We start from the raw sequence: 25,267 nt of genomic DNA, 5'->3' as shown, positions 1-25,267 counted from the left end.
ATGCTTAATTAACTGAATTAAACTTCTGCCTTTGTGTTTCATGATCAATAGGTGAATTAACTGACTATAAAATTTATTTCTTTTAAAATCCCTTTTGCGATTATAATTTCCATTATGAAATTTTATTTCACATGTTGACGTTACATTTGTGTATGTGTCATATCTGTGGGTGTTAATGCTCTGGAGACATGATTCTGTATTGACCATCCCATGTTTCCATTACTTATTTGCTGAACTATGTCTAACATGCTGACTCCTACCTGACTACAGTGAGGTGGGATCAGCTCACAGCTATCTCACCAGAAGAGATAAGACTTAAAGAAACAAACAGAAGCGGGATGAGATGGAATGCCCTGACACAACTACAGGAAACAGGATTGTCAATGGAAAAATACTGGGAAGATTTTATGAGGTTAAAGGCCAGGAGCTCTGCGGGTATCCAATACAGTCTCAATACTTCATAATCCATAGAAATAAGAGAAAGAAGATAAGGACAAATCTTTTACAGATTTTTCTGTGCTCCGTTAATTCAGTCAGAACATATCCAATTTTGTTAAACACAAAGTCTGATAAATTAAAGTTCAAGGTGTTTGAAGGCTGAGAATAAATTCAGTGTTTCCTAAAACATTCCTAATATAAAACGAGTGCATAAATTTCATGTCTTTTGTTAGTCATTCCCAACTAGAGTAGAATAGAAGAAAATACTCCCATCACTTCTGTAGGTTGTAACCTCCCGAATTCTGATTACCTAAGTAAAAACCTCAATTCATTTAACACTGGGAGGGAGGAAGCTTAAGTCAATCTCCAGGGAGAACTTGCAACAGATAACAGAAATCCTACCACTGACTAGCATAGTGGAATGGGTCTTTTAGGTAATTTTTATTTTATCATAATAAAATTTATAATATATACATATATAATGAATTATAATAAAAATATATAAAAAATAAGAGAGAATGTGCAAAAGGAAATCACCCTGGGTTGATCTTTGATCTTTGGCCTCTACATGTGCAAGCACAAACACATATATACATACATATATATATATATATATATATATATATATATATATATACACTCTTCAAAAAGAGTACTGAAATCATATGGTAATTAACACAGACTTGTTTTCTCAAACATTCAAAGAAGCGTGCTGGCATATTGTTTTTTAGTCATGTACTGAACAGGTGCAAGCAACAAGCAATTGAGACAACTATATAGTTTGATCCACTTTTATAAGGTTTGATCCACTTTTCTAAGATTATTTTGCCCAATATTTTTAAATAAAGATTTAAAAAAGAGTTGATTGTTGTTTTGATGTTTGGTTGGTTTTTTGTTATTATCCTTTTGATTTGGCACTAATGAGTTTATTACATAATTTCAAACTTCAAATAAAAAAAGTAAAAAATAAAATTTTGGCAGGGATACTGAAACCAGAAATCTAAGAGTTTTCCCAGATTCCCTGGCCAAGCCATGGCCACTAAACTTAACTCTATACAGTTCTTCAAGGCTTGAATCTCTATGTATCCTGGACATTTCTGCTGCTCTCCCTGAAGTTCAGGGCTCCCAGCAGGCACTGTGGCTTCAGTGCGAGCCCCATATACACTCATGGCCTAAGCCGCCATACTTGTGACATCACTGGGAGTAGAGAGCAGTAGGACTGTTGGAATCCCTGGCAAGTTTAGAGAACTTGCTGTCATAACTACTCTCCACAGCCATTGATGCTGTATCTTTATTAGACTGAGTCAGAGCTTCAGCAAGGTTTCTAATCAGTTTAACTTGGTGGTAGCCAGAACCGGACTGGTACCTCCTATTGCCTGATTTGTCCTTTTCTGCTTCTGAAAAGTCAGAATCTGGACTTTGTTCTTCCAGTCTGCCGAACAGATAGCTGTCTCTAGGGTTTCTTCAGACTCTAGAACCCATTTCTAAGCCCGTTTCCATTGCTACTCCTCTACATCTGCATAGACTTTTACTCAGTGTGGCACATGGATATCCTTGATTGCAGGCAGCGATACTCTAGCCGTCAGCAACCTGGCCGATGGCATCCACACTGTTGGCATTCAGAGACTTCTGTGGAAATATTTTGTCCAGAGAGAACTTTCTATGCTCGCATCTCATAATCATCTGAGCTAACTATGTGACAGCACTCTCAGCGTCTTCTACACCATAACTTGCTTTGTAAGGATCCATAATACACAAGCCAAGGACTCCATCTCTTTGCACAGTTGAATTATCAAGTTATAAACTCAGGCACTTTGATGATGATTTCCTTGAGACTCTTGCATTATAGTGGGTTTGGCCTAAGGGCAGTCAATAGATAATAGGATCTGGTGGAATTCACCTATCCATTCCACTACCCAGGCCTCTTGCTGCAGCACAAACAGTACCAAGGTGTTTTGGAGCAGTTCAGTGGAAGCATGGCCAGAAGCCTGCAGGAAGTCCCACATTAAAGTGCTTCCTTCAGAACCACACGGCGCGCCAGACCCAAAGGTATGTTTTGCTTAAAGAGTTTATAAGAAAATCTGTTTTGTTTTGTTGTTGTTGTTTTTTTAATCTCATCATTTGAACTTAGCTCAAGTGTGAAAGGAGGAGCTAAAGCAAAGCTTTCTGGGAACTCCATTTTTCTGGAATAATGTTGACAAAGTCTTATCCCATTTCACACACACACACACACATTCTTATAGCATTGAAAGTAAAGTCAATACTAAAAAAATCTTTTATTGCTGCATGGCCCTACTGTTGTACAAAAACTATGAAAAATTATAACAATATATTTTTAATTGAATTTATTTACTTTACATGAATAGTGTTTGCCTGTATATATGTATGTATGTATGTATGTATGTATGTATGTATGTATGTATGTATATAGGTATGTATGTATGTATATAGTTATGTATGTATGTGTACCCTGTGTGTACTTGGTGTCTGCATAAGTCAGAAGGGGGCACCAGAACCTCTGGGTGGGACTTAATTCTCAGCTCATGTGGGTGTTTGGAATGAAACCCAGAGAAACCTTGTTCTCTGCAAGAACAAGGACTATTGAATCAAAGCTCTGGACAAATATGACAAAGTCTTTATTATACAAGAGAGTCACTTTTCCATCTAAAACTGTTGAAATGTGATAATTGTTTTAAGATGGTCAAATGATCCTACTTATTCTAAATGTTTTCAATTCTGGGGTACTTTTTGTTGGCTTACAATTTCAGTTATTGCAACTTTCATTGTGCCAGATTGCTATGAATCTTTGTATATGTTTCTGGACACATACCCTATAAAGTTTAATCAAAAAATTTGCTATATTTATTTTTATGTAAAAACTTGACTATATGAAATGTTTAAAGGTGTATTTGTAAACAACTAGTCACAGCATGAGGCTGGGAAATCTATTCTCTGGACAGAATTCTTGTTTCACAACAAGGTGAATAGTGAGGAAATCAATGCCATGTCGCTGTGTGCTTTTATGTCCTGTTTCAGAACTTAAAGTGCACGTCATTTCACAAGCATAATGATAGACATTTTCAGGTTACAAAATTAGTATACAGAAACAGAAGTGTTACCATTTGCCAGTAGAAAATAATATGCCATAGAAATCAAGAAAAGAATACCCTTCAGAATAAGCTACAGAAATATACTTTGGAGTAGCTTTTCAGAGGAGATAACACTCTCTACAATTAAAAATGGAAAAACACCAGTGCATACTTACAATGTGAAGTGAAATCTCCTTGTGCACACATTGGTAGAGTTAATATTGCTAAAATGTTACGGTACCTAAAGCTACCCCTTCTGGATTGAGCATACTTCCTATAGAACTACCTACGATATTCGTCAAAGAGCAAGATCAACATATTTGAAGCTTTATATGGCAGCTGAGAATAGCTAGAAATATCTGATCCAAAAGTATAATAAAAGGGAGATTATAATGCATGACTTCAAATATGGTACAAAGCTGGTATAGGTTGTTTCAGGTAGTAATTTTGCTTTTATTTTTGAAAAATATCTTGTGAAAACCACAGTGTTTCCAATTAACAATGCTACAAAAATATTTAGCATCACTAATGTATTCAAAATTCAAATCAAGAACACTGGAGAAATAATAAGAATGGTTATTTAAAAACTAAAGCTGGCAAGTAATGGTGAGGATATGAAGAAAAGTGAATTCCTACACAATCCTTTGCTGGCGTGTTAATTAGCACATCTGTTATAGAAAAAACTCTTATGTGTAAAACCTGGACAAAACCTACAGACACTCTAAGGGAAACCAAATAATATGCAGATGGACATCTCCCTTCATGTTCCTTATAGTACTATTAACAAGAGATATGAAGTGATGAAACAGCCAATTTTAGTGTTTGTAAGGTGATGAATAGATTATAAAAATGAAGTGTAATACAAGTTAGCCATAAAAGATAATGAATTTGTGCTGTGTGTGATAAGAGAGATGAATTTAGAGATCATTAGATTAACTTAAATAAGTCATAGACAGAAAAGAATGGCTGAATTGCTTCACTCATGTTCAGATAGTTGAAGTTGAGAGTATAACTATGGTTAGCAGAGGCTGAAGAGACCAGGGGAAGAGTAAACTGAGGGAAGGTTCGCCAGTGAAAACCATATAACAGTGAGAAAACAGAAATATGTTTCGTATGAACTTGCATAGAAGACAAAGTATAGATAATAGTATATTGCAGATCCCAAAAGCAGTAGAAAGAATGTTTGTATGTTTTCTCCAAGAAAATATGATAAATGTTTGAGAATATATATATATTATATATATATATATATATATATAATGTTTGAGAATATATATATTATACATATTCATAATATATATATTATACATATATATTATGTATAATATATATTCTGATTTACAAATTATATAATTTCTAAGTGTTTGGAAGCATCTAAAAAAGGCACATAATTGTGTAGATTTTTGTAAACTTTAAGAATTAAAGTTCTAATTTCATTGCAATCTTGACTTTCTAAATAATTGTCATATATATATATATATATATATATATATATATATATATATACACACACAAAAGAATACCCAAAAGATGATCCAACATATAACAAGGACACATGCTCCATTATGTTCATAGCAGCCATATTTATAATAGCTAGAAGCTGGAAAGAACCCAGATGTTCTTCAACAGAGGAATGGATACAGAAAATATGGTACATTTAATACTCAGCTATTAAAAACAATGAATTCATGAAATTCTTAAGCAAATGGATGTAACTAGAAAATATCCTGGTAAGGTAAATCAGTCACAAAAGAACATACATGGTATGCATTCACTGAAAAGTGGATATTAGTCCAAAAGTTTGGAATATCCACGATACAATTCAAAGATCATATGAAGCTCAAGAAGAAGGGAAACCAAAGTGTGGATGCTTCAGTGCTTCTTAGAAGGGAGAACAACATACAGGAAGAAATATGGGGACAAAGTGTGGAGTAGAGACTGAAGGTAAGGACATCCAAAGACTGCCCCACTTGGGGATTTATCCCATACACAGACACCAAACCCAGAAACTATTGAGGATGCCAAGAAGTGACTGCTGACAGGAGCATGATATAGCTGTCTATTGAGAGGCTCTCCCAAAGTCTCAGAAATACAGAAGTGGGTACTCACAGCCAATCACTGAACTAAACTCGCAGTTCCTCAATGGTGGAGAAGGGATGGAAGGAGCTGAGGGGGTTAGCTGCCCCGTGGAAGGAACAATACTATAAAGGTAAATACATATGTCAAGTGGGTTTTTGTTGTAGTTCATGGGATTTATAGCTTAGTAGGATTACTGATTGTTTTTCTCTTTGGTAGCTTGTACAGCACCTTCGGATGCTATGATGCAATATGGAGACTTCCAGAACAATACCCATTTCATTCTTGCATTTCATATGCCCTAATGTGTGTGGTTCTTCATCAATTTGGTTTTATCTTCATTTCTAGGAGAAAACCAAGGGCATTGCCAATAGCTTATATTTTCATTTGGTAGTCTCTTATATAAACAACTGGAAAGGAGGATACTTTGTTTAACACTGGATAGTTGTTAGATAGTCTATGATCCCTGTGCATGATATTATTATTTATTATACTTGGCCCAATTGAAATATCTAGAATTGATCTCTAGATTTAACTCCTAGGGAATATTGTACCGAGAAAAGCTAGAAATATTGTAAAAACCAGAGGACCAAGGAACTTGTGGATAGATAACATCTTCTAGAAAAGGCACAGATGTTACACCCCTGTAATTTCAATAGTATGTTGCCTAAAAAAGACCTACATAATCGCCACTCCAGTTAAGACCTGTAGATAGGGAAAATTTTATAATGCCACATCTTTTTATGAAGAGATACAAACAGTCAATGGCTGATAATGGAGGAAGCCTCAATGTACTTCAAGGTTGAAGCCCCTGATAGTATATCTAATTCTCAGTGTATATCTATATATTAGTCAGGGAAGGTGACACAGGGGAGTTTGTGAATGAAAGTGTGTGAAAATAATATGAATAGAACACTCATGAACAAAATTCAAAATATATATGTAATTAAATACTATCATGACATTAAGATGTCTACTCTCATAACACAAAATAACAAGTTATGTAAAGGATGTGTGAAAACTGGAACATATGTATACTATTTACAGATAAAGAAAGTGCTGACACACTATAAAAATATGTAAGTAAATTCCTCCAAAATAAGAAAAAATAGTACTCGCACAGAATACAGTAATTCCCATATGGGTTTACACTGGAAACCAAAGCATTTAGCAATAGCTAAACTATGAAGTAACCCAAGTGTTTTTAGAAAAGAATGAATGGAGAATTAACTTCCAGCCTGCATATTGGAAGTTTATTCTGCATTCGATAGGGAACAAAATACCCACAAAAGGAGTTACAGAGACAAAGTTTGGAGCTAAGATGAAAGGATGGACTATCCAAAGAATACCCGACCCAGGGATCCATCCCATAATCAGCCACCAAATCCAGACACTATTGCATACGCCAGAAGATTTTGCTGAAGGGACTCTGTTATAGCTGTCTCATATGAGGCTATGCCAGTGTCTGGCAAATGCAGAAGTGGATGCTCACAGTCATCTATAAGATGGAACACCGGGCCTCCAATGGAGAAGCTAGAGAAAGCACCCAAGGAGCTGAAGGGGTCTGCGACCTGATAGGTGGAACAACAATATGAACTAACCAGTACACTCAGAGCTTGTGTCTCTAGCTGCATATGTAGCAGAAGATTGCCTAGTGGGCCATCACTGTGAAGAGAGGTCCCTTGGTATTACAAACCAAGAAATTATATGCCCCAGTACAGGGGAATGCCAGGGCCAAGAAGCAGGAGTGGGTGGGTAGGGGAACAGGGAAGAGGGAAGGTATAGGGAACTTTTGGGATAGCATTTGAAATGTATATAAAGAAAATATCTAATAAAAAAAAGAAAATTAACAAACACATATGTAGCACAGATGTGCATTGACAATATTATGCTAAGTGAACAAGTTGTGGGAAAAGTACAAATACTGTGTGATATGATTTTACTTACCATTTAAGAGTGGTAAAAACCATACACATGGTTGAGATTCCCTGAGGACTCTCACAGTTCTTGCAGCTTTCCTCACTCCAGTGAAGTTACTCAGACCCCACTTTAGCCTATTCCCATTCCTTTGTATCAGTTGCTTACCTATAAGCACTCTCTACCTGGGAAGCTATTGGCCACACCAAATGGGAATCACATCAGTGTCTCACGTAGCCAACATCAGAGAAGAGTTCCAAGTATGGGAGATTAGAAGTAGTAAAGGGAGATATGCAACTGTGCAAAGTACTAAGTACCAGAGATACGGTACTTTGCACAGGTATAACTGATACCAAGAACAGTTAGTCATAAATAGGATGCATTCATCAAACCCCTTTCTTCAGGGCTCAGGGGACCCTAGAAGCTGTCTTCAAGTATCAGCCATTGACAAAGGACAAGTTAATTTCCACCAAAGGAGAAATATCCACTGGGTATACAAACCATGCCTATGCTTAAGGTTAGGTGCATACCAACAGTGTTAGATGATCAACAACAACAATATAAAAGAACTTAGCGGTTATTTGGAGCTTAGTTAATTAGGTCATTTTTCTTATAATGTTTTGTTTGGGCTTTTTTTAGCCTTCATTTTTTCTTAAATATTATGTTTTGTGTGTTTTTTTTTGTTGTTGTTGTTGTTTTTACAGTGTGTCTCTCTGTGTGTATATGTGTGTTTACATGTTTCTTCTGCATTTTTATTTGTTTCTGTTATTTTGTTTATCCTGTGTTCTATTAATACCTATTTATTTTCTAAAAGACATTGAGAAAGATGGCTTAGAGTTGGATGTGTGTGTGTAAATTGTGAGAATCTGCAATGAATGATGGAAAGGAAACATGATCAGAATATATCATATGAAAACTAATTTTTAAAAAAATTAGAGCTGGAGAAAAGAAACTATTATAGACTTGGGAATTGGATAAGGCAGAGGGAAATGAAAATGCATTACTCTTTGGTCATCCTTCTTCTTGAGTTTCATGTGTTTTGTTAATTGTATCTTGGGTTTTCTAAGTTTCTGGGCTAATATCCACTTATCAGTGATGTATATCATGTGTGTTCTTTTGTGATTGGGTTATCTCACTCAGGATGATATCCCCAGATCCATCAGTTTGCCCAAGAATTTCATAAATTCATTCTTTTTAATAGCTGAGTAGTATTCCATTGTGTAAATGTACCACATTTTCTGTATCTATTCCTCTGTTGAGGGGCATCTGGGTTCTTCCCAGCTTCTGGCTATTATAAATAAGGCTGCTATGAACATAGTGGAGCAAGTGTCCTTATTACCAGTTAGAACACCTTCTGGATATATGCCCAGGAGGGGTATTGCTGGATCTTCTGGTAGTCCAAGTTCTTGCCCAAGAACGGGGAACAAAATATCCATGGAAGGAGTTACAAAGTTTGGAGCTGACAGGGAAGGAAGGCTCATCCAGAGACTGCCCCCACCAGATCCATCCCATAAACAATCACCAAACCCAGGCACTATTTCATATGCCAGCAAGATTTTGCTGACAGGACCCTGATATAGCTATGTCTTGTGAGGTTATGCCAGTGCCTAGCAAAATACAGAAGTGGATGCTCACAGTCATTTATTGGATGGAACACAGGGCCCCCAATGAAAGAGCTAGAGAAAGTACCCAAGGAGCTAAAGGGATCTGCAAGCCTATAGGAGGATCAAAAATATGAACTAACTAGTACCCCCCAGAGTACTAGTTGTGTCTCTAGTTGCATATGTAGCAGAGGATGGCCTAGTCAGCCATCAATGGGAGGAGAGGCCCTTGGTCTTGCGAAGATTATATGCCCCAGTACAGAGGAATGCCAGAGCCAGGAAGCAGGAGTGGGTGGGTTGGTTGAGGGGCCGGGCGGGGCCGGGGGGGGGGGGGGGAGGGGGTCTTGCGCGCGCCCAACTGGCCAGGAAGAACGACGCTGCAACAGGATCCTTCTGCACACGTTTATTCAGTCCTGTTTCTTCTTGTTTATATCTCCCTTGTTTATATCTCCCTTGTTAATATCTCCCTTGTTTATATCTCCCCCAAACCCTGGGCCTCTCACTCTTTTATACTCTCAGTTCCCATCCACGCACAACAGGTCACACCACCTCACCAGGCACGCAGCTTCAGCTAATCAGGGCAGCAGGGGCATATCTCCATCAAAATGGATTCACCAGTATCCTGGTACACCTGCGCAGATCTCAAGATGTTTGTGGCTTATATGAGGAAGTCAGGTGCAAATCATATGACTTAGCTGCAGTCCCTGGCGCCTTTGGGACTGCTGCCACACCCGCTCCTCACAGGGGGGTATAGAGGACTTTCAGAGAGGAAAAGCCTTTGAAATGTAAATGAAGAAAATATCTAAAAAAATTTTAAAAAGAAAATGCATTACTTTATTTGTATATAAATTATCTTTAAAAGTTGAAGTTAGTAATGAAGATGGAATTGCTACTATGCCTAATATACATTAACAGAAAATTCTATGGTATATATAATTTATCAAAATAAAAGAGAAACAATAATCTGCATGGCAAATATATTATTTTCAAATATTTAAAGTCTCTGCAGAATGCCAACAAATGCCATAATAAAATAGTTTTATTGTAACAACCATATAATTGCTGTGCAGTCAAAAGTAATAAAGCTTTAAAATAAGAAAATAAGAGTAAGAGATTAGTTTTATTCTCTAAATTTAAAAGATATGAAAAAAACTTTCTAAGGTGTCTTACCATTTGAAAAAACAAATGCTATATTTTTACTCTTTGCAGACCTCTCTAGAAATATATTTCCTTTTACAATTTTAAGCTTAGTGTGTAAATGACACAATTATTGAGGTCACAGTACATATATCGTTTCAGAACCACAGGAACATTTAAAAACAGTAGGAGTGTTGTTGCCTAAGGTAGTAGACAGCACTTGCAGTGACATCCAGATTGCCATTACACACACAACTAACTCTAAACAGCGTTGTTTCCAAGCTGGGCAGACACAGCTTCCAGGTGCTATCTGTTGTTCTCAGCCAGGAACTTTTGGGTTCAGCAGGTGCAAGGGCATGGGCAGGGGTGGAAGAGACATGGTGGACACAGGAAAGTTATTGCTCATGCATTTTAAGGCACTGGTTGTCATGGCACTGGAAATAGATGAAAAATCTAACTGTAGCCTCTACCCAACAATTAAAAATTCCCCTAGGTATTTTGATTTTGTTGTATACTTTTATCAACTCTGCTCTGTATAATTACATTTGAAGTTCTCTATTTCTTCACATACAATCACAATTATTTTTGTGCAGTTAGGTAAAGATAGAACGTAAATCTCTTTTGTAAAACATGTTCATAAATTAGAAACGTATAGAAAAACTATGCCATGTATGAATAAATTGAGCAAATATTAACTGTTTCCTGCTAATACACAGGTATTGGGGATTTATATACTTTATGTAATATAAAAGTGTTTTATTTTGTCTTCTTCAAGCTTCAGAACACAGGACAAAATATATTAAGTGAATTTAAAAGTGATTAGGTAAAATTTTATGATCTAGACTATTTGGAAATATTGTGTGTGTGTGTGTGTGTGTGTGTGTGTGTGTGTGTGTGTAGGTAGGTATGTATGCATGTCTTGGTTAGAGCACAGATTCTTCAGAGAAGACAATTTATTAGCAATTCTCTCTGTGACTATGCAGTTTCAACTGAATAATGTTCTCGAAAATAAATATAGCAGAACATGGGAGACAACCAGAAATAGATATAGAAGTAGATAAAATTATATACAAATAGATGTGAGTGATGGTTTTAAGATCTCAAAAGAAGAAATGTGAAATTTAATATTCACCTTAAGAATCTGTACACATGTATACGCATGCATGTACATAGATAACCATGATAAAAATGCAACAAATATCCTGGTAACATCTTTTGGAAATGAAGCTCAGTATTCAAATATTCATGTCAGGAGAAATAAAAATTTAACAAATACAGCAAGCACAAAATTGAAACTGTTAAGTAAAATTACAATGAAATCAAATGTATAAGATACAGCATTATATAGAAAGAGGTCACCTCCTAGAAAAATCAAATAAACAAGTAGCATATTAAAAATTTACTGTCAGTTTCAAATTATTAGAAGTTAATAATAGTATGTTCCAGACTTTAAGTAAACATATCACTGGTATTTTTTTTTATTGAAAATCAGAAGCTTTTGTATAAATATGTAGGCTAATGAGATGGGTCCCAGTGCAACAAGTAAGATGAAGTGAGCAATGGCTTATGAGGATCAAGGGAAGGGAAGGGAAAGAAAGAGAAGGGAAGGGAAGGGAAGGGAAGGGAAGGGAAGGGAAGGGAAGGGAAGGGAAGGGAAGGGAAGGGAAGGGAAAGGAAGGAAGTATATCCAACTCTAGCATGCCAGAGACTAAAGAAGAAACACTGTGCTTTACAAATATTTGAGACATGTAATTTTGAGGATAAAGAAATCTTTCTGTACAACATGCAACAAATTCTTCAAAAGGGTGGAAGATATGTTAATAGTTTCCTGTATGAGCAATTTAAACAAATGATCTAAACCAAAACCGCAGACCACCAATGAGATAAAGCTTTCTCTGTAACTACTAAGTGCTGACCTCAAAAGACATAGAGACCCACCTCAGCAGCTTAAAAGTGGGTCAGGGAACAACTGCAGAACTCTCCTTCTGCCCCCAGCAGAGCACTAAATTTAGAAGAGGTACTGCTGTGAATTTGAAGCACTTATTTAACTATATTACAGTGAAATGATATAAATCTATCTGCCCTATATTTGATGCTATTAAACTACCCTGCTCTAAGTGTACAGTCTTATTCTTGCCACGTAAATAGTCCTTTAGATTTCCTATAAGGTTTGGAAAAGCTGTTTTATATAAACACATAGAACCTCTCTACATGATACAGCCACTGTTTTAAATTTAACATGGCAAATCTGTAGACTAAGAATTGTGGGAAAGAGAAATAGCTAGATCGGGCTAATACATCAAGTCTCTTCCAAGTCACTATTTACCCTTCTACCCTGTATAATGCTTCTTCTCATATAAATTTTATATTTGAAGTATTATTTTCCTGTTTGTCATTGTCATTTCCAGTATATTCTGCTTCCTTCTATGCAAAAACAAAACAAAACAAAACAAAACAAAACAAAACAAAACAAAAAACCAATGAGTTGAACCTTAAAATCGTTCACCTTTTCTCCCAGTGTGTCTAGATTGTGCCTTCCTGATGTCTAACACATCCCCACATGCTCTCTTTTCCCTCACCATTCAATATTTCCACCATCTCTCATCACACCTTTATTTTGGTTTTCATTCCTTCATTGGTGACTTTTCTGATAGTTGACCATTTCCTGTCTTGACTCCTTTCCCCCCATTTTGTCTACTATCTTTCTTGTAGTAACCCATGGTTAAATTCCAAAATTTGTCATTGGTAAAATTATGTTCATGTTGTATTTCCTACAATGCCTCTATATTCCTAGTTAATCACTTACTTTTCTGTTTTACTTCTCTCTGCAGCCCAATTCAACCTCAACCATATTCTGATTTGCAGAATGTGGATCTTACAGACTCTTGTAAATACCTAAACACTAATTAGCTACAGATAGGAACAGAACTTTGAAAATAATTTTATTTATAGTTATGTGATGCACAAATGGTGAAGTCATCTGGTCAACTCAATCAATGGAGAAATCCTGAAACAATGTGTTTATCCTTGAGATGACTAAGTACAAAAACCAGGTAGGGAACAAAGTCTGATTGAGTGAAAATTATTGTACTGATCACAAGTGGGGTCAGTGGAAGCACAGACACTGGAAAATAAAAGGCAAAAACTGTGTGTGTGTGTGTGTGTGTGTGTGTGTGTGTGTGTGTGTGTCTGTGTGTGTGTGTCTGTGTGTGTGTCTGTGTGTGTGTGTGTGTGTGAGAGAGAGAGAGAGAGAGAGAGAGAGAGAGAGAGAGAGAGCTGAAACATTTAATCTGCCTGTAAATTAGTGAAATTAGTGGTTTCATTTAACAGCAGCAATTCTACTGACTAGATGTTGCTAGATGTCAATTCAAACATAGTGGTGGCAGCCATTGATGTTGGGAATTGCAGGAGGACTTCAGATTCATTGATGCTCTCTAATAGAGGAAAGAGGGCATTGTGACAATAGGATATAAAGAACTACTGCAAGTACTTAGGATTAATTTTGGAAAATGAACATCGGTCAACCTCTTGCCATGCCCTCATTGTAAAAACTGAGGACCAAACAGAACTTATGACTACCTCTAGCATTCTTGTGTGGCAGCTGTGAGCAGCTAGAGTCAGCACAGTAGATTCAAGTTCAGACTCTTCCAAGTCTGTGAAATCCAGGGCATTGGAGCTTTAGAACCTCCTGTGCTCTCTCTTTTTTTAAAAAATTAGATTAAGAATATTCTTCCATATCTTCTAAGGCAGAGGTCCATTTAAATTCAAATACTGTACAGTCACATAGAGAAAGAAATATGAAGATACTCTATATACTAGATAGTATGACTTTCATGAGTTATAAATAGAGTTTAATTTCATTTAGTTTTAAAATTCTTAAAAATATTTGGAGTAAGCCAGGCGTGGCGGCGGACGCCTTTAATCCTAGCACTTGGGCGGGAGAGGCAGGCGGATTTCTGAGTTCGAGGCCAACCTGGTCTACAAATGAGTTCCAGGACAGCCAGAGCTTCGCAGAGAAACCCTGCCTCAAAAAACCAAAAATAAATAAATAAATAAAAATATTCGGAGTAACTAATTACTCAATTAAACAAGAAAAAAAAAAAAAAAACCCTGTGTGGTTAGTATGGCTAATTGTGCATGTTTGGCTTTGTTCTTATAATGCTGGGAAAAGAACTCAGGGCTTTGGGATACTGCTAAATTTCCTAAGCCTTTAGTTGTTTTGTTGTTGGTGTTAATAAATAAATAAAATGAATTGTGCCCAGGTGTTGTCCACAGAAGCCAGAAGAGGGTGTTGGACAACTGAAACTGAAGTTACAGATGATCTAAGCCACTGTGAGCCTATGGGAAGTCAGTTTTTGGGTCTTCTGGGGAGCATCCAGTGCTCTTAACCACTGAACTACCTCCCCAGCTCTGGTTTCCTGGGCTTCATACTGTGTAACCCAGACTGCCCTTGCCTTTGTGGTCCAGCTGCTTCCTCCTCAATGTATGGACTATAGTCATGCGCTGCAATGTTTGATCATGACGTTTACTTTTTCAATAGGCTATACTGAAATAAATTAAATGAGGGTAGTATAGGTATACGTATGTTACACACACATTTGTGGCATATTAAATACGTTGATTAAATTGACACAAATAAAACCATGTTGTCTTTTAAAATCACTCTGTACTATGCTATGCAATTGAAATTGCTACCTAAATTGTATCCCTACACATTGTGTTCAATATCACTGGAATCATGCAGAGGAGTGGCAGAATTTTAAAACACAATCCCAAGAAAGTAATGCTAGAATAAAACTGAATGGAAAGATTTGGTGAAACATCTGTATTTCCAGCCACTCCCTAAGTGTTTCTTTTCTCCCTGCCATACCCAGTACCATTCCTTGCAATGTTCACTAAAAACCACACCATTAACTCTTTCAGACTAAAGAACATAATTGTTCATTTGTGCACGTGGAAACAGCTTTATCCAAGGTTTCTTCTTAAAATTTACTTTATTAAAAATTTTAAGTTATTTTTAAAATGGAGAATGACTTAATATTTCTAATAGTTTTCCCAAGTATGAATTCATCTTATAAATAATTAGCTGTTAGCCGGTAGTTAGCTGGTAAGATATATGTATTTTTAAACATAATAAAATATAGAAGACACCTTCACACACACAGTTCATGACTTACTGCCACACAGTATCAGTTGGTAGTTAGGACTGTAGGGTCCATAATGCTCTATATTTTTTGAAAAATGTAAAATAAAATATAAGAAAATTGTAGGTAAATAAAAACATTAAATATTCAAAATTTCAGATTCAACTTCTATAAAATTTAATAATTGAATACATAATTATAATTGCCATAAAAATGGAAGCTGTGAAGCTTTGCACTGAAATTGTGTACTTACAGTTTCAAGTGTATTTTACTCACTTACCCACTACCATACCAAAATATCTGTGACAGAATTAGAAATATAAAAAATAGATTGATGTCCTCTTTCAAAATTTCTGTCTGTAGCCTGCATTCACTCCTTCCTCATGTCCTTATACATTATTTGCTCTTCTGTCTTCATGTTATACATGGCATTATAACTTAGTCACTGTGGAAGTTATCTTTGGATCTGATTGATTATTCATTTATCACGTGATCCAGCAGCACCAAATGGTTGAGTTAGATTCAGAACTGGTACCCACTGCAGTGCAATGTGCAAAATGCATCTGCTAATCTTATTTACCCTGCTTCACATCTCTCTGAGTAAATGACTCTTGTTAACTTGTCTATAAAGATGCTTATGCTGTCATGATGGCAGCCTTCCTATGAAAAGAGGTAAAAAATAGAAATAAAACTCTGACTGTAAAAACATAGCTTTGTAGAAAAAATTTCAGATACAAAGAACATCAGGACACTGTATGTAGTAAAGTAATCTGCTATTTAGTGCTCACATTTCTTTTAATTGACGACATATAACAAACATAAAAGGCAATTTGCATTCAGTCTGTGATTTGATAGCATATTTTTATCAATGCTCTATCTGCCATACTTTCATAGAAGGTTCATTCCAAAACATAGAAATGGATATAAAGAAAAACAAGTAACACAAGCTTTTAAATTTTCTGCATCTGTTTTAACATAATGCATATATATTTCTCTATATATGAATGTACATATCTATGTATGTATGTATGTGTGTGTGTATCTATGTATATGAAGACACTGTCACATAAAATATGCACCTATAGGGATGGAGAGATAGACATCTTGGTCGGTAAGAACCCTTGCAGAGGATCCAGGGTCAGATCCTAGGACCCATGAAATGGCTCATAATCTTCTGTAACTTAGTCCTAGGGGATCTGACACATCTTCTGGCCACTCTAGACACCAAATACAAACATAGTTCACATATATACATGGAGGAAAAATAAAAAGGCACATAAAATAAAAATATATAAATTTAAATTAGTAATAACAAAGCCAAATATCCACTTACTGCCTAAAAACAGTGATGTGGGTTCATTTATGATAATATCTCTATCTAATTAAAAGACTATTATGAACCCATTTTGGTGTTTTTGTTACTGCTGTTTTGTCTTGTTGTGTCATCTGTACTGTGCTAATTCATGGAGGTAATAGTAGCATCAATGTTAAACAAGAATTTGGAAAATAAATATTAAAGCATGTAAATAGTGAGCTGCCATAAAACATTCCAAGAATTTGGTGTTTATAACATATGAGTTAAGCTACAGAGATAAATAAATAAATAAATAAATAAATAAATAAATAAATAAATAAATAAATGTAGCATATATACACAAGAAAATATTGTTATTAAAACTAGAACATCTTGTTTTGGAAAAGATTATCTCATAATTTTGACTGGCAGACATACACAAACTACAAAACTGATGATCAATTACAAAAGGGATTGGTCCCTTTCGTTTAAAAAAATATTCTACAATCCAATATTTCCACTTGACTGTTCTGGATTTTCTTGCTCACATGTCAGGAGCCCATTTTACTACAGCTGACCTCGTAATCTCCACTATGAGCGAAATCTGAGCAGTCACTGTGAGCTCAGACCAGGAAGAGACTTAAAGGATTATTTTTCATTCTAAAAATAAACCACTTTGTCAAACACAAAGCAGAAACCTTAAGGACTGCAGAGTAGCCTAACCCCATTTACAGATTGCTTCCAACGTAAGCGTGCCATCATGTAACCGGAGATTAAGCAGTGCTCTTCCTGCTTATGAGTGAGTATGTAATCAGTCGTCTTGATACAGATCTGTTTGAGAAAAGAGGAACAGTAAGAGGAAGTCCGTCTTGCAGTGCAGTAACCATTTCATTCTGAAGTGCTTTAGTGCGTAAGAAGCTTCACTGGTATCCTTGCGGTTAAATCCTCTCTGCTCACTGACGCACCAGAAGTCTCTGTTGGACAAACCCGACCATCACTATCACTGCATTAGCGCATATTTAAACAGGACGCACCAGTATATTTTCCTGTAAAATGTGGTCTGGTCATTACAGGACACCTTATCTGAATTTGGAGACCAACTCTTTGCCTGTAAAACTAAACTGTTTTATACTATTATATTATATTAGCTTCATTTGATTATTCTAGGGGGAAATGTACAAAACAGCATTGTTATGGGAGAGTTAAAAAAAAAAAAAAAAAACACTTGCCAAACTAATGCATTTCTCAGATTTCTAACTCCTTCACAGTAAAGCAGATTTCTGAGCCTATACACGTTGAACAAAATATTTTGTTATCGATACATACAAACTGATATTTTTCTATTCCCAAATTGTGAACATGTGGCAATTAGGTCCTATCTAGATATATGACAAATATTTTCATCAAGTAGTATAATAAACATTCACAGGTTTTATTTTACTCAATCCTCTCACAACGTCACTAAATTTTCCTGTTTTTTTTTTTTTTTACATTGTACAATATTACTGTCTTACATACACTTTCCCACATCCTCATAATAGCTGGCATTCTTCATTGCTCAAAATGAGTCTGACCTATTGCTTCATATTTTTCAGGTTCAGAATGTAGTTTATAGACAGTCAGAGAATTTTTGAGGTTAAGATAAATAGATTTTTAAAATATAATATGTAATCTAAATTCCAAATGTGAAGTCTACACGAGGTGGTCAAGAGTTTCTCACCTTTGTCGTTTATGCTTCCTACCTTCCTCTCTGTGTCACGTGGATGAAACTGTGAGGCAAGTCAGGTCTGTATTGTTAGGGGCAAATGTTTACCTGCACAGTGGACAGCTTCAGGCAGAGCATTGTGATCAAAGTAAGGAATAAAACACTTGACTTGTTCTTCAATTTGGATCCTTTTAAATCACAGACATTGGGAAAATGGACATTATGTTCTCTTTTTCCATTTTCTTTTTCCAAGAGGTAAAAAATGACAAATTCACAGTGTTTTGTAAATGTACGGTCTTAATAATGATGACAGAATGTTAAATTGATTTTATCCTGGATCTTGTTCCCTAGTTACTACCCAACCAAGAAGTGGCAGGGAGAAGAAAAATGCAAAATGGGAGAGACAGAACACAAGATTTCCTTTTTAACTTTAAGAAACTTTAACATAGAATGAATGCCACTGAAAATAGGCCATTTGGCATGTCCATGACCACATTAAAACTGGAGATAACTCATAACAAGAATATACTGGTAATCTGAAATACATATTTAAGGGCTGTATCAACCAAAAAAGTAAAAAAGTTTGATAAAGATAAACTAAAATTATTTTCAGTAACTTATAGGTATTGGTGTACTATATATATAATATTGGTGATATATATATATTTTTTTTCCTGAAATGGATAAAGAGAACTTAGCATGCATTTAGCCTCTTTGGCCATATGATATATATTAGTTAGAAACTTGCAAACTCTACAAAAATATTACTATAGAAAAAAAGTAGATACTCATGAATTTCCATACAATGGATGTGTACAGAGTTTCAGCCAAGTGTGTAAATATTTGTAAATTAGTATTAAAGAATGGATAATTACTTAGACTGGATGTGGAGAAGAAATTTAGAAAGGACACTAGGAATGCCAATAATAATTGTTTGACCACTACTAAGTCTATATTCTATTTCCTTGGAAGGCACTAATGAACACCTTGAATAAGTAATGGGTTCCCCAAAAATGTGTGACTCTTATTTGTGGCATCTGTGACTCGAAGTTAAAATTCTACAGTAAAAGCTGTCTATCCTGGCAGTGTACCCTGTCTATCTTCAGGGACTGATGGAAACTGTCATTAGTTCCATAGGTAGTAAAGCATAATTTATGCAGCTTTGCAGACTAGCATTTCTCATTTACCTGTTTTGTTTCTTTTAAAGATCTTTAAAATATCTCCATTGATTATTCTGACACCTACTGGTGAGGGCTCAGTGGATCTTAGTCTCTTTCAACAACTATGGAACCAAAGATTTTTTTAAAGCATAATTGTTCAGGAACAATTAAGTGATGATTTCTAGCATCTGCAGTAGCCATGTACAACATTTTAAAAATTCACATCAGCATTCACTTATTTTGTTCATAAATTAATTTAATTTGATTAGGAGACCTATCACTATCTCTTCAGACTGTGATAAAGCAGAAGACAAGAAGAAATATGTTGGGCATCTTCCTAAAATCACAGGTCAGAACTTAATAGTAAAGATAGCATGACTGGGGTTATAGTTTTTCATAAGTGTGCAGAAATTCAACTATTTAGTTGATAAAAGAAGTAAATTGATTTCTATTATAGAAGTTTTATTACTAATTGCAGACTGTAACATTTCCTATTTTTACATTTTATCTATCTTTTATTACTATTATTATTATTATTTTAGTTTTTGAGATTTGAATATAACCATGTAGTTCTCCCCTTCCCCTTTCTTCCTCCAAGTCCTTCTATACAATTGTCCACTCACAATTAGCTTCTGGCTTGACTGAGCTCAGAAGCATTTACCATTTTTTGGGGGGGAGGGCAAGGATTTGATAAAACTATTATATCATAAATCATACTCAAAGCTATAACACCTGCAAGTGTGCGCAGTAAATAATATAAGCACCACTTTCTTAGACTTTAGAAAACCCCAAAGGCTTACAAATGTACACAAGTGATTGCATATACAGTTCATGCCATTATTAGCATCCATTTAAAAGATGGATCTCATGAATAAATTACCCAATTAACAACGTTATCGGAATAGCTGGTAAGGAAATGAAAGAGTTTGGAGCAGCATAGGCACTAAAGACCATTAAGCATGTTTTGTAGTGGTATACTTGCTCTCTTATCTGAGTAGCCTTCCTCTTTTTTTACAACCATGTATACTTTATTCATGTATATTGCTAAGATTTTAATAATTAGGAAAAAATTAATAACTTAGGTGACTCAATTATATTAAAGTTATTATTTTATAAACTATTAATGTTATATGGACATTCAGCTTAAAATATTTAATGAAAATACAAATGTCTTTAACTTAAGGAATTGTCCAGAAATGTACTACATTGGCCTTATTTGGCAAATCTTTAAGTTTAAGATCAAAGAAGATAGTATATTCTATTCCACTTTACTTTTCCATTTTTACTGTAAATATTCACCACAAATAAAACAAATTTCTAGATTAAATACCTTTCAATTTTAAGAGAAAGTTTAAGGTAGAACGAGAACTTTCTCAGCACCATTGGAAAAGCTCCGCTGTACCATTGTATTGCCTGGTACGGCACAGATTTTACACTGGTTCCAAACTCTCACAGCAAGGGACTTTATGTCCACTTAACTATTACCTTCAATATAATATTTTTAAATTAATTTAAAACGCTTCACCTTGAATCTGATGTTAGCAGTTATTTCTTAAAGTGTAAAGTTAATGGTCATGCAAATTAGGTAATGATGGCCCCAAAGTGCAGTAATAAAATCCCCATAGAAACCGGTTATTTCAGCTTAAACTTCACTATGCAATCATTGAAGCATAGTGGTATCTGGAGTGAGATTCTTCAGGTATTAATTTCTTCTCATGTCGAATTAACTAAGATCTCCATTGATTAAAAGATGGGAATTCAAATGCCAATGATTCATAGCATTTAGGGCCCATCCAGACATTTTTAGATAATACCGTTTGCTTAAAGACTCCAGGCACAAACTGCAGGCATGGGGACAGATTGCATAAGATGTCACGTGTTTGCTGCAACTGTATGCATGTTATTGGATTTTTTTAAAGCAATACACAATGATGAATAATTTAAGAGTTAATAAAATATTCAATCTGACTGATCCATTGGTTTAATTTTAAAATAAAGACAGCCAATAAGTGGGCTTACCTATCGTTATCCAATTCCAGGCATGAGTGCCTGTAAATTGGGGTCCACACAAAGGAAAACACTAATTTCTCTTCGACATTTGATAAATCAAAGATACACGATGGGGGAGGGGTATGAAAAAAAGCAGAGTAAAATTCTATGTTAACACCAGTTTCAGTAAGTTTCCCAAAGTTTAATTGTTTGAACTATCAAGCAAACTCGGATCTGCTTTCTGCAGAGGTCCGGGAGGAGAAAATTAGAGAGGCACAAGTTTAACAGAAAAAAAAAAAAAAAAAAAAAAAAAAAAAAAAAAAAAAAAAAAAAAAAAAAAAGCTTATGCAAATCGGTCCGTTTCTTTCTCAGAAGCTGCCGCCCTCCACCCGCAGGGTGGCTTACAAAGGATCAGTCTGAAGGATGGAGGGGGTAGGCTTCCCGAGCTTTGTCTCTAGCAGCACACTGGAAAGCCCTGGCAACATCGCTATCGTCCACTTGACTGGTGGCAAAGATGCCTCGGCGTGGGCATCATTAAGAGCTCAGAGCAGCTGCAATTTTTTTTTTTTTTCCTTCCCAAACTCTAGCTAGGAGAAGTCTTCTGGCAAGCTCAGTCACTCAATAGGTCCTCTAGCTTTCCAGTCACCATTGGTAAGGGTCACTTAGTGGCAGAGGAGTTGCCTAGTAGGTGCTTGTGAGTGCACCCACGAGCGCGTGTGTGTGTGTGTGTGTGTGTGTGTGTGTTTGTGTGTGTGCGTGTGCGTGCGCGCGCGCTCGCGAGTGTATGTGTGTGTTCCTATTTGGGGTGGGAACAGAGGCGGGGATAGGAGGAGAGGGGAGTGCCTGTGGTTCTTACAGTTCCCTACCAGCTAAGGCATCAAAGTGCAGAGGGAATTCAGACAAGAAATTTAAAAAAAAAAAAAAAAAAAAAAAAAAAACCAGGAAATATCAGCTTTGGAAGCCTGTTCTTTCCTTACCACTGGAGTCTAGGCGACCCACTCCGAAAACATTTCCATATGCTAACCTTCACTGGAGTGGCTGCCTCAGCGAGGCAACTATCAGAGCAGGTTTGGAATAGATCCCACACACCTACACCCCTGGAAAAACAGTCACATCCTGGGGAGCTGAGAAGACCAGAACTACCCACCACTTGAGTCCCAAAGAGATTGGCATCTGGCTGCAACACAGGTTTCTGAAGGATAGTCCCCAACAGTCCATCCCTCCGAAGCGCATACATAGGTAGTGCATAGGTGTAGCGTAGAGTATCCATGCAATGCCTAGTCTAATCTCAAATGGATTCGAGTCAAAGCATTTTTTTTTAATTCCAAATACTTCTAGAGCCACAACGTTTCAAATCCTTGTAGCTTATCAGCTCTCTACTTACTGCTATCTGTGGAGGATTCTAGTAAATCTCTCTCAGAAGGGCCTTCTGTACTCACAAACGCAGAAAGGGCACAGCCACCCAATATCTGGAAACCCCTTCTCTCTCTTTGGCTTCCTGGCTCCAATTCAGTACCCGCTGATATGCAGACAAAGGTTTCTGACCAGGTTTTATATTGACAAAGCCTAATCTCTCAAAAGGACCTGAAAGTCACCTAAACAACTCACCCGGAGACTCACTGATTTTAAAATTTTAGGTTTTGTTTTGTATGCTAGTTTCCTATTTACATGCAAACCATGAAAGGCACAGGTAGACAAATCTGAACAACTTTTTGGCTCCTGGGCCAGGGACGCATGAAGGTTGGTTTGCACATCACAGCCATCTATTACCAAGAGTTAAGGTCTTACCCAGAGGGAGTACAAAATAATGCTCAAGCCCCCTGGGGTTGGAGGAGAAGAGAGTTGTTTGAGCTGTTGTAATTGAAGTCACGCGCCCAAGAGGAGGGTTGGGGAGAAAGCTAGCGACTTAGTAGACCTCTCTCTTTCTCATTGGCAGTATGAACTCTCAATATCGGGTCCAGGTTGACAGACCCCTTAGCCCCCACCCCCACCCCCACCCCTGTCCCTGCACCAGAGCACTGCATCCAGCTTACCGCCCGGTGGTTATCCAGGCTATTCTAGCACCTACTAGATGATGGCCCAGCACACTTAGCTCTGTCAGGTCTCTATCACAACCTCACAACCCTGTCCGCTGTCATCGGCCAAGAACATTGATATTTGCTAGTCAGGGGTCGCGCAGGGAATCACTAGCAAAAAAAAAGCCTAGGAAGACAACCCCTTCACACCCCCTCAATCTTCTTATTTTCTAGATCGCACCCTCTTCCCAGGCTCAGCCTGGGGCACTCCACACGGACTTTGCTAGCACTTTGGCAGGGTATCCAGGGAGCATCGCCTCTTTCGTAGCGCTCCTCACGCCGTGCACGCACTGAGGACCCACTGTGGCCCCTTGAGCGGCATTTCCAAAGGTGCTCCCCGCCCGTCCCTCATCCAGGGACCCCTGCCCAGCCACCTCACCTTTGCCGAACTGGGGCACCCCGAGGCTGAGTCCAACCAAAAGCCAGGCTGCTACCAAGTGCTTCATGATCCCTTCTCACGGACGTGACCTGGGCTGGTCCGGGGTCGTAGCGGAGGGCACAGTAGGCGAGGCGGCCCTGCAGGACAGCAGTAAACCCCGCCCTGTCAGAGATTCAAGAGGACGTCTTTCCTCCCGCAGCGCTTCCTCAAATTCTTGGGAAGGGCGATAAAAGAGTGGTGGCCCTAGAGAAAGGGTGATTCACCCCTCACTCCAGCTTCGCCTGAGCTGGGGTGCGCGGAGGTGGGTGCGCTTGAGAGAGGCTGGGGCTGCGAGTGGGTCCTAGCAGAGGCACAGCGGGCGGAGCGCGGGCTCCTTGGGTTCCTGGCTCCCCGATTTCCGTGCGCGCACCGCAGGCGAAGCGGCCAGCAGTGACTACGGCTCACGCTGCTGCCGCGGCGGCTGCGGGGGCTTCTGACTTGGAGAACAATGAAGCGAGAGCTGGAGGGGAGCGAGCCTGAGGCCAGGAGCGCACTGTGTACAAACAGTGGCGGCGCGCGTGTGAGACTGAGCCTAGCTGGCTTTGGGCGCCCCCGGCGGCCCGCCCCCCTACCCTCCCTCTTCTTATTGCCTTCTCCAATCTCTCTCTCTCTCTCTCTCTCTCTCTCTCTCTCTCTCTCTCTCTCTCTCTCTCTCTCTCTCTCTCTCTCTCCCTCCTTCCCTCTCTCTTCCTCTCCCCCCCATTCTCTCTCTCTCCCCCAGCTTTGGAAGGTGGCTCCTTCTGCTGGAAGAGAAAGGGAGGCAGCCGCAGCCACACCCTGACTGATACCTGCCACTATCTGCTAAGTTCCACATCTTCTCCACCTAAGATGCAAACTCTAAGGTTAAGGGAATACGATAGATGTCCGAAAGTGTTGGTTCCAGGTTTGGTTTTATGGTTAAGTGTACAAAAGAGTCCACTGAACTTCAGGACTGCCAGGAAAGGAAGTTAAGAGATTTCACAAAGTGGCTCTAGGAGCCTCAAGCTTGGTGAGACCCAAGACTGCTAAAAGAAGTCTCAGTTTCTCAGGAGTCACGATTTAGTCAGGAGCCAGACAGGCAAGACAGGCTGCTGCTCTGTTGTTCTGCCTGCAAATCAGTTTGCTCAGGGCTGAAGAGAAAGGTTGTGGGCTCATCTGCTCTCAGTGGAGAAAGGGCATAAGCAAGTGGGAGGCATGTAAGCAGGACATCTGTTTCACATGAAGGAAGTCATAGAAAAACAGAGG

At 37.6% G+C, this 25,267-nt stretch overlaps 1 protein-coding gene, 1 long non-coding RNA gene and 1 pseudogene across 3 annotated transcripts in view; all 3 read right to left on the bottom strand.

The window, feature by feature from the left end:
* Edil3 (EGF-like repeats and discoidin I-like domains 3) overlaps nt 1-24,581 on the bottom strand; it is a 501,754-nt gene extending 477,173 nt beyond the window's left edge. For both annotated transcript variants that reach the window (NM_001037987.3, NM_010103.4), the window contains exon 1: nt 24,005-24,581. In NM_001037987.3, the coding sequence (NP_001033076.1) occupies nt 24,005-24,071 (67 nt within the window). In that variant the 5' untranslated portion in view covers nt 24,072-24,581. The remainder of the gene's footprint in view (nt 1-24,004) is intronic.
* Gm18317 (predicted gene, 18317) lies at nt 1,477-2,479 on the bottom strand (annotated as a pseudogene).
* Nucleotides 9,933-21,829, bottom strand: Gm38504. Its single transcript, XR_382711.3, has 2 exons — nt 21,581-21,829; nt 9,933-17,670 (listed from the first exon to the last, which is right to left on the bottom strand). It is a non-coding gene; the product is annotated as a predicted gene, 38504 (long non-coding RNA).
* Nucleotides 24,582-25,267: the final 686 nt, after the last annotated feature.

The sequence above is a fragment of the Mus musculus genome, chromosome 13, assembly GCF_000001635.26.
Source record: "Mus musculus strain C57BL/6J chromosome 13, GRCm38.p6 C57BL/6J".
Taxonomy (NCBI): Eukaryota; Metazoa; Chordata; class Mammalia; order Rodentia; family Muridae; genus Mus; species Mus musculus.
This window is presented reverse-complemented; position numbering and strand designations above follow the sequence as displayed.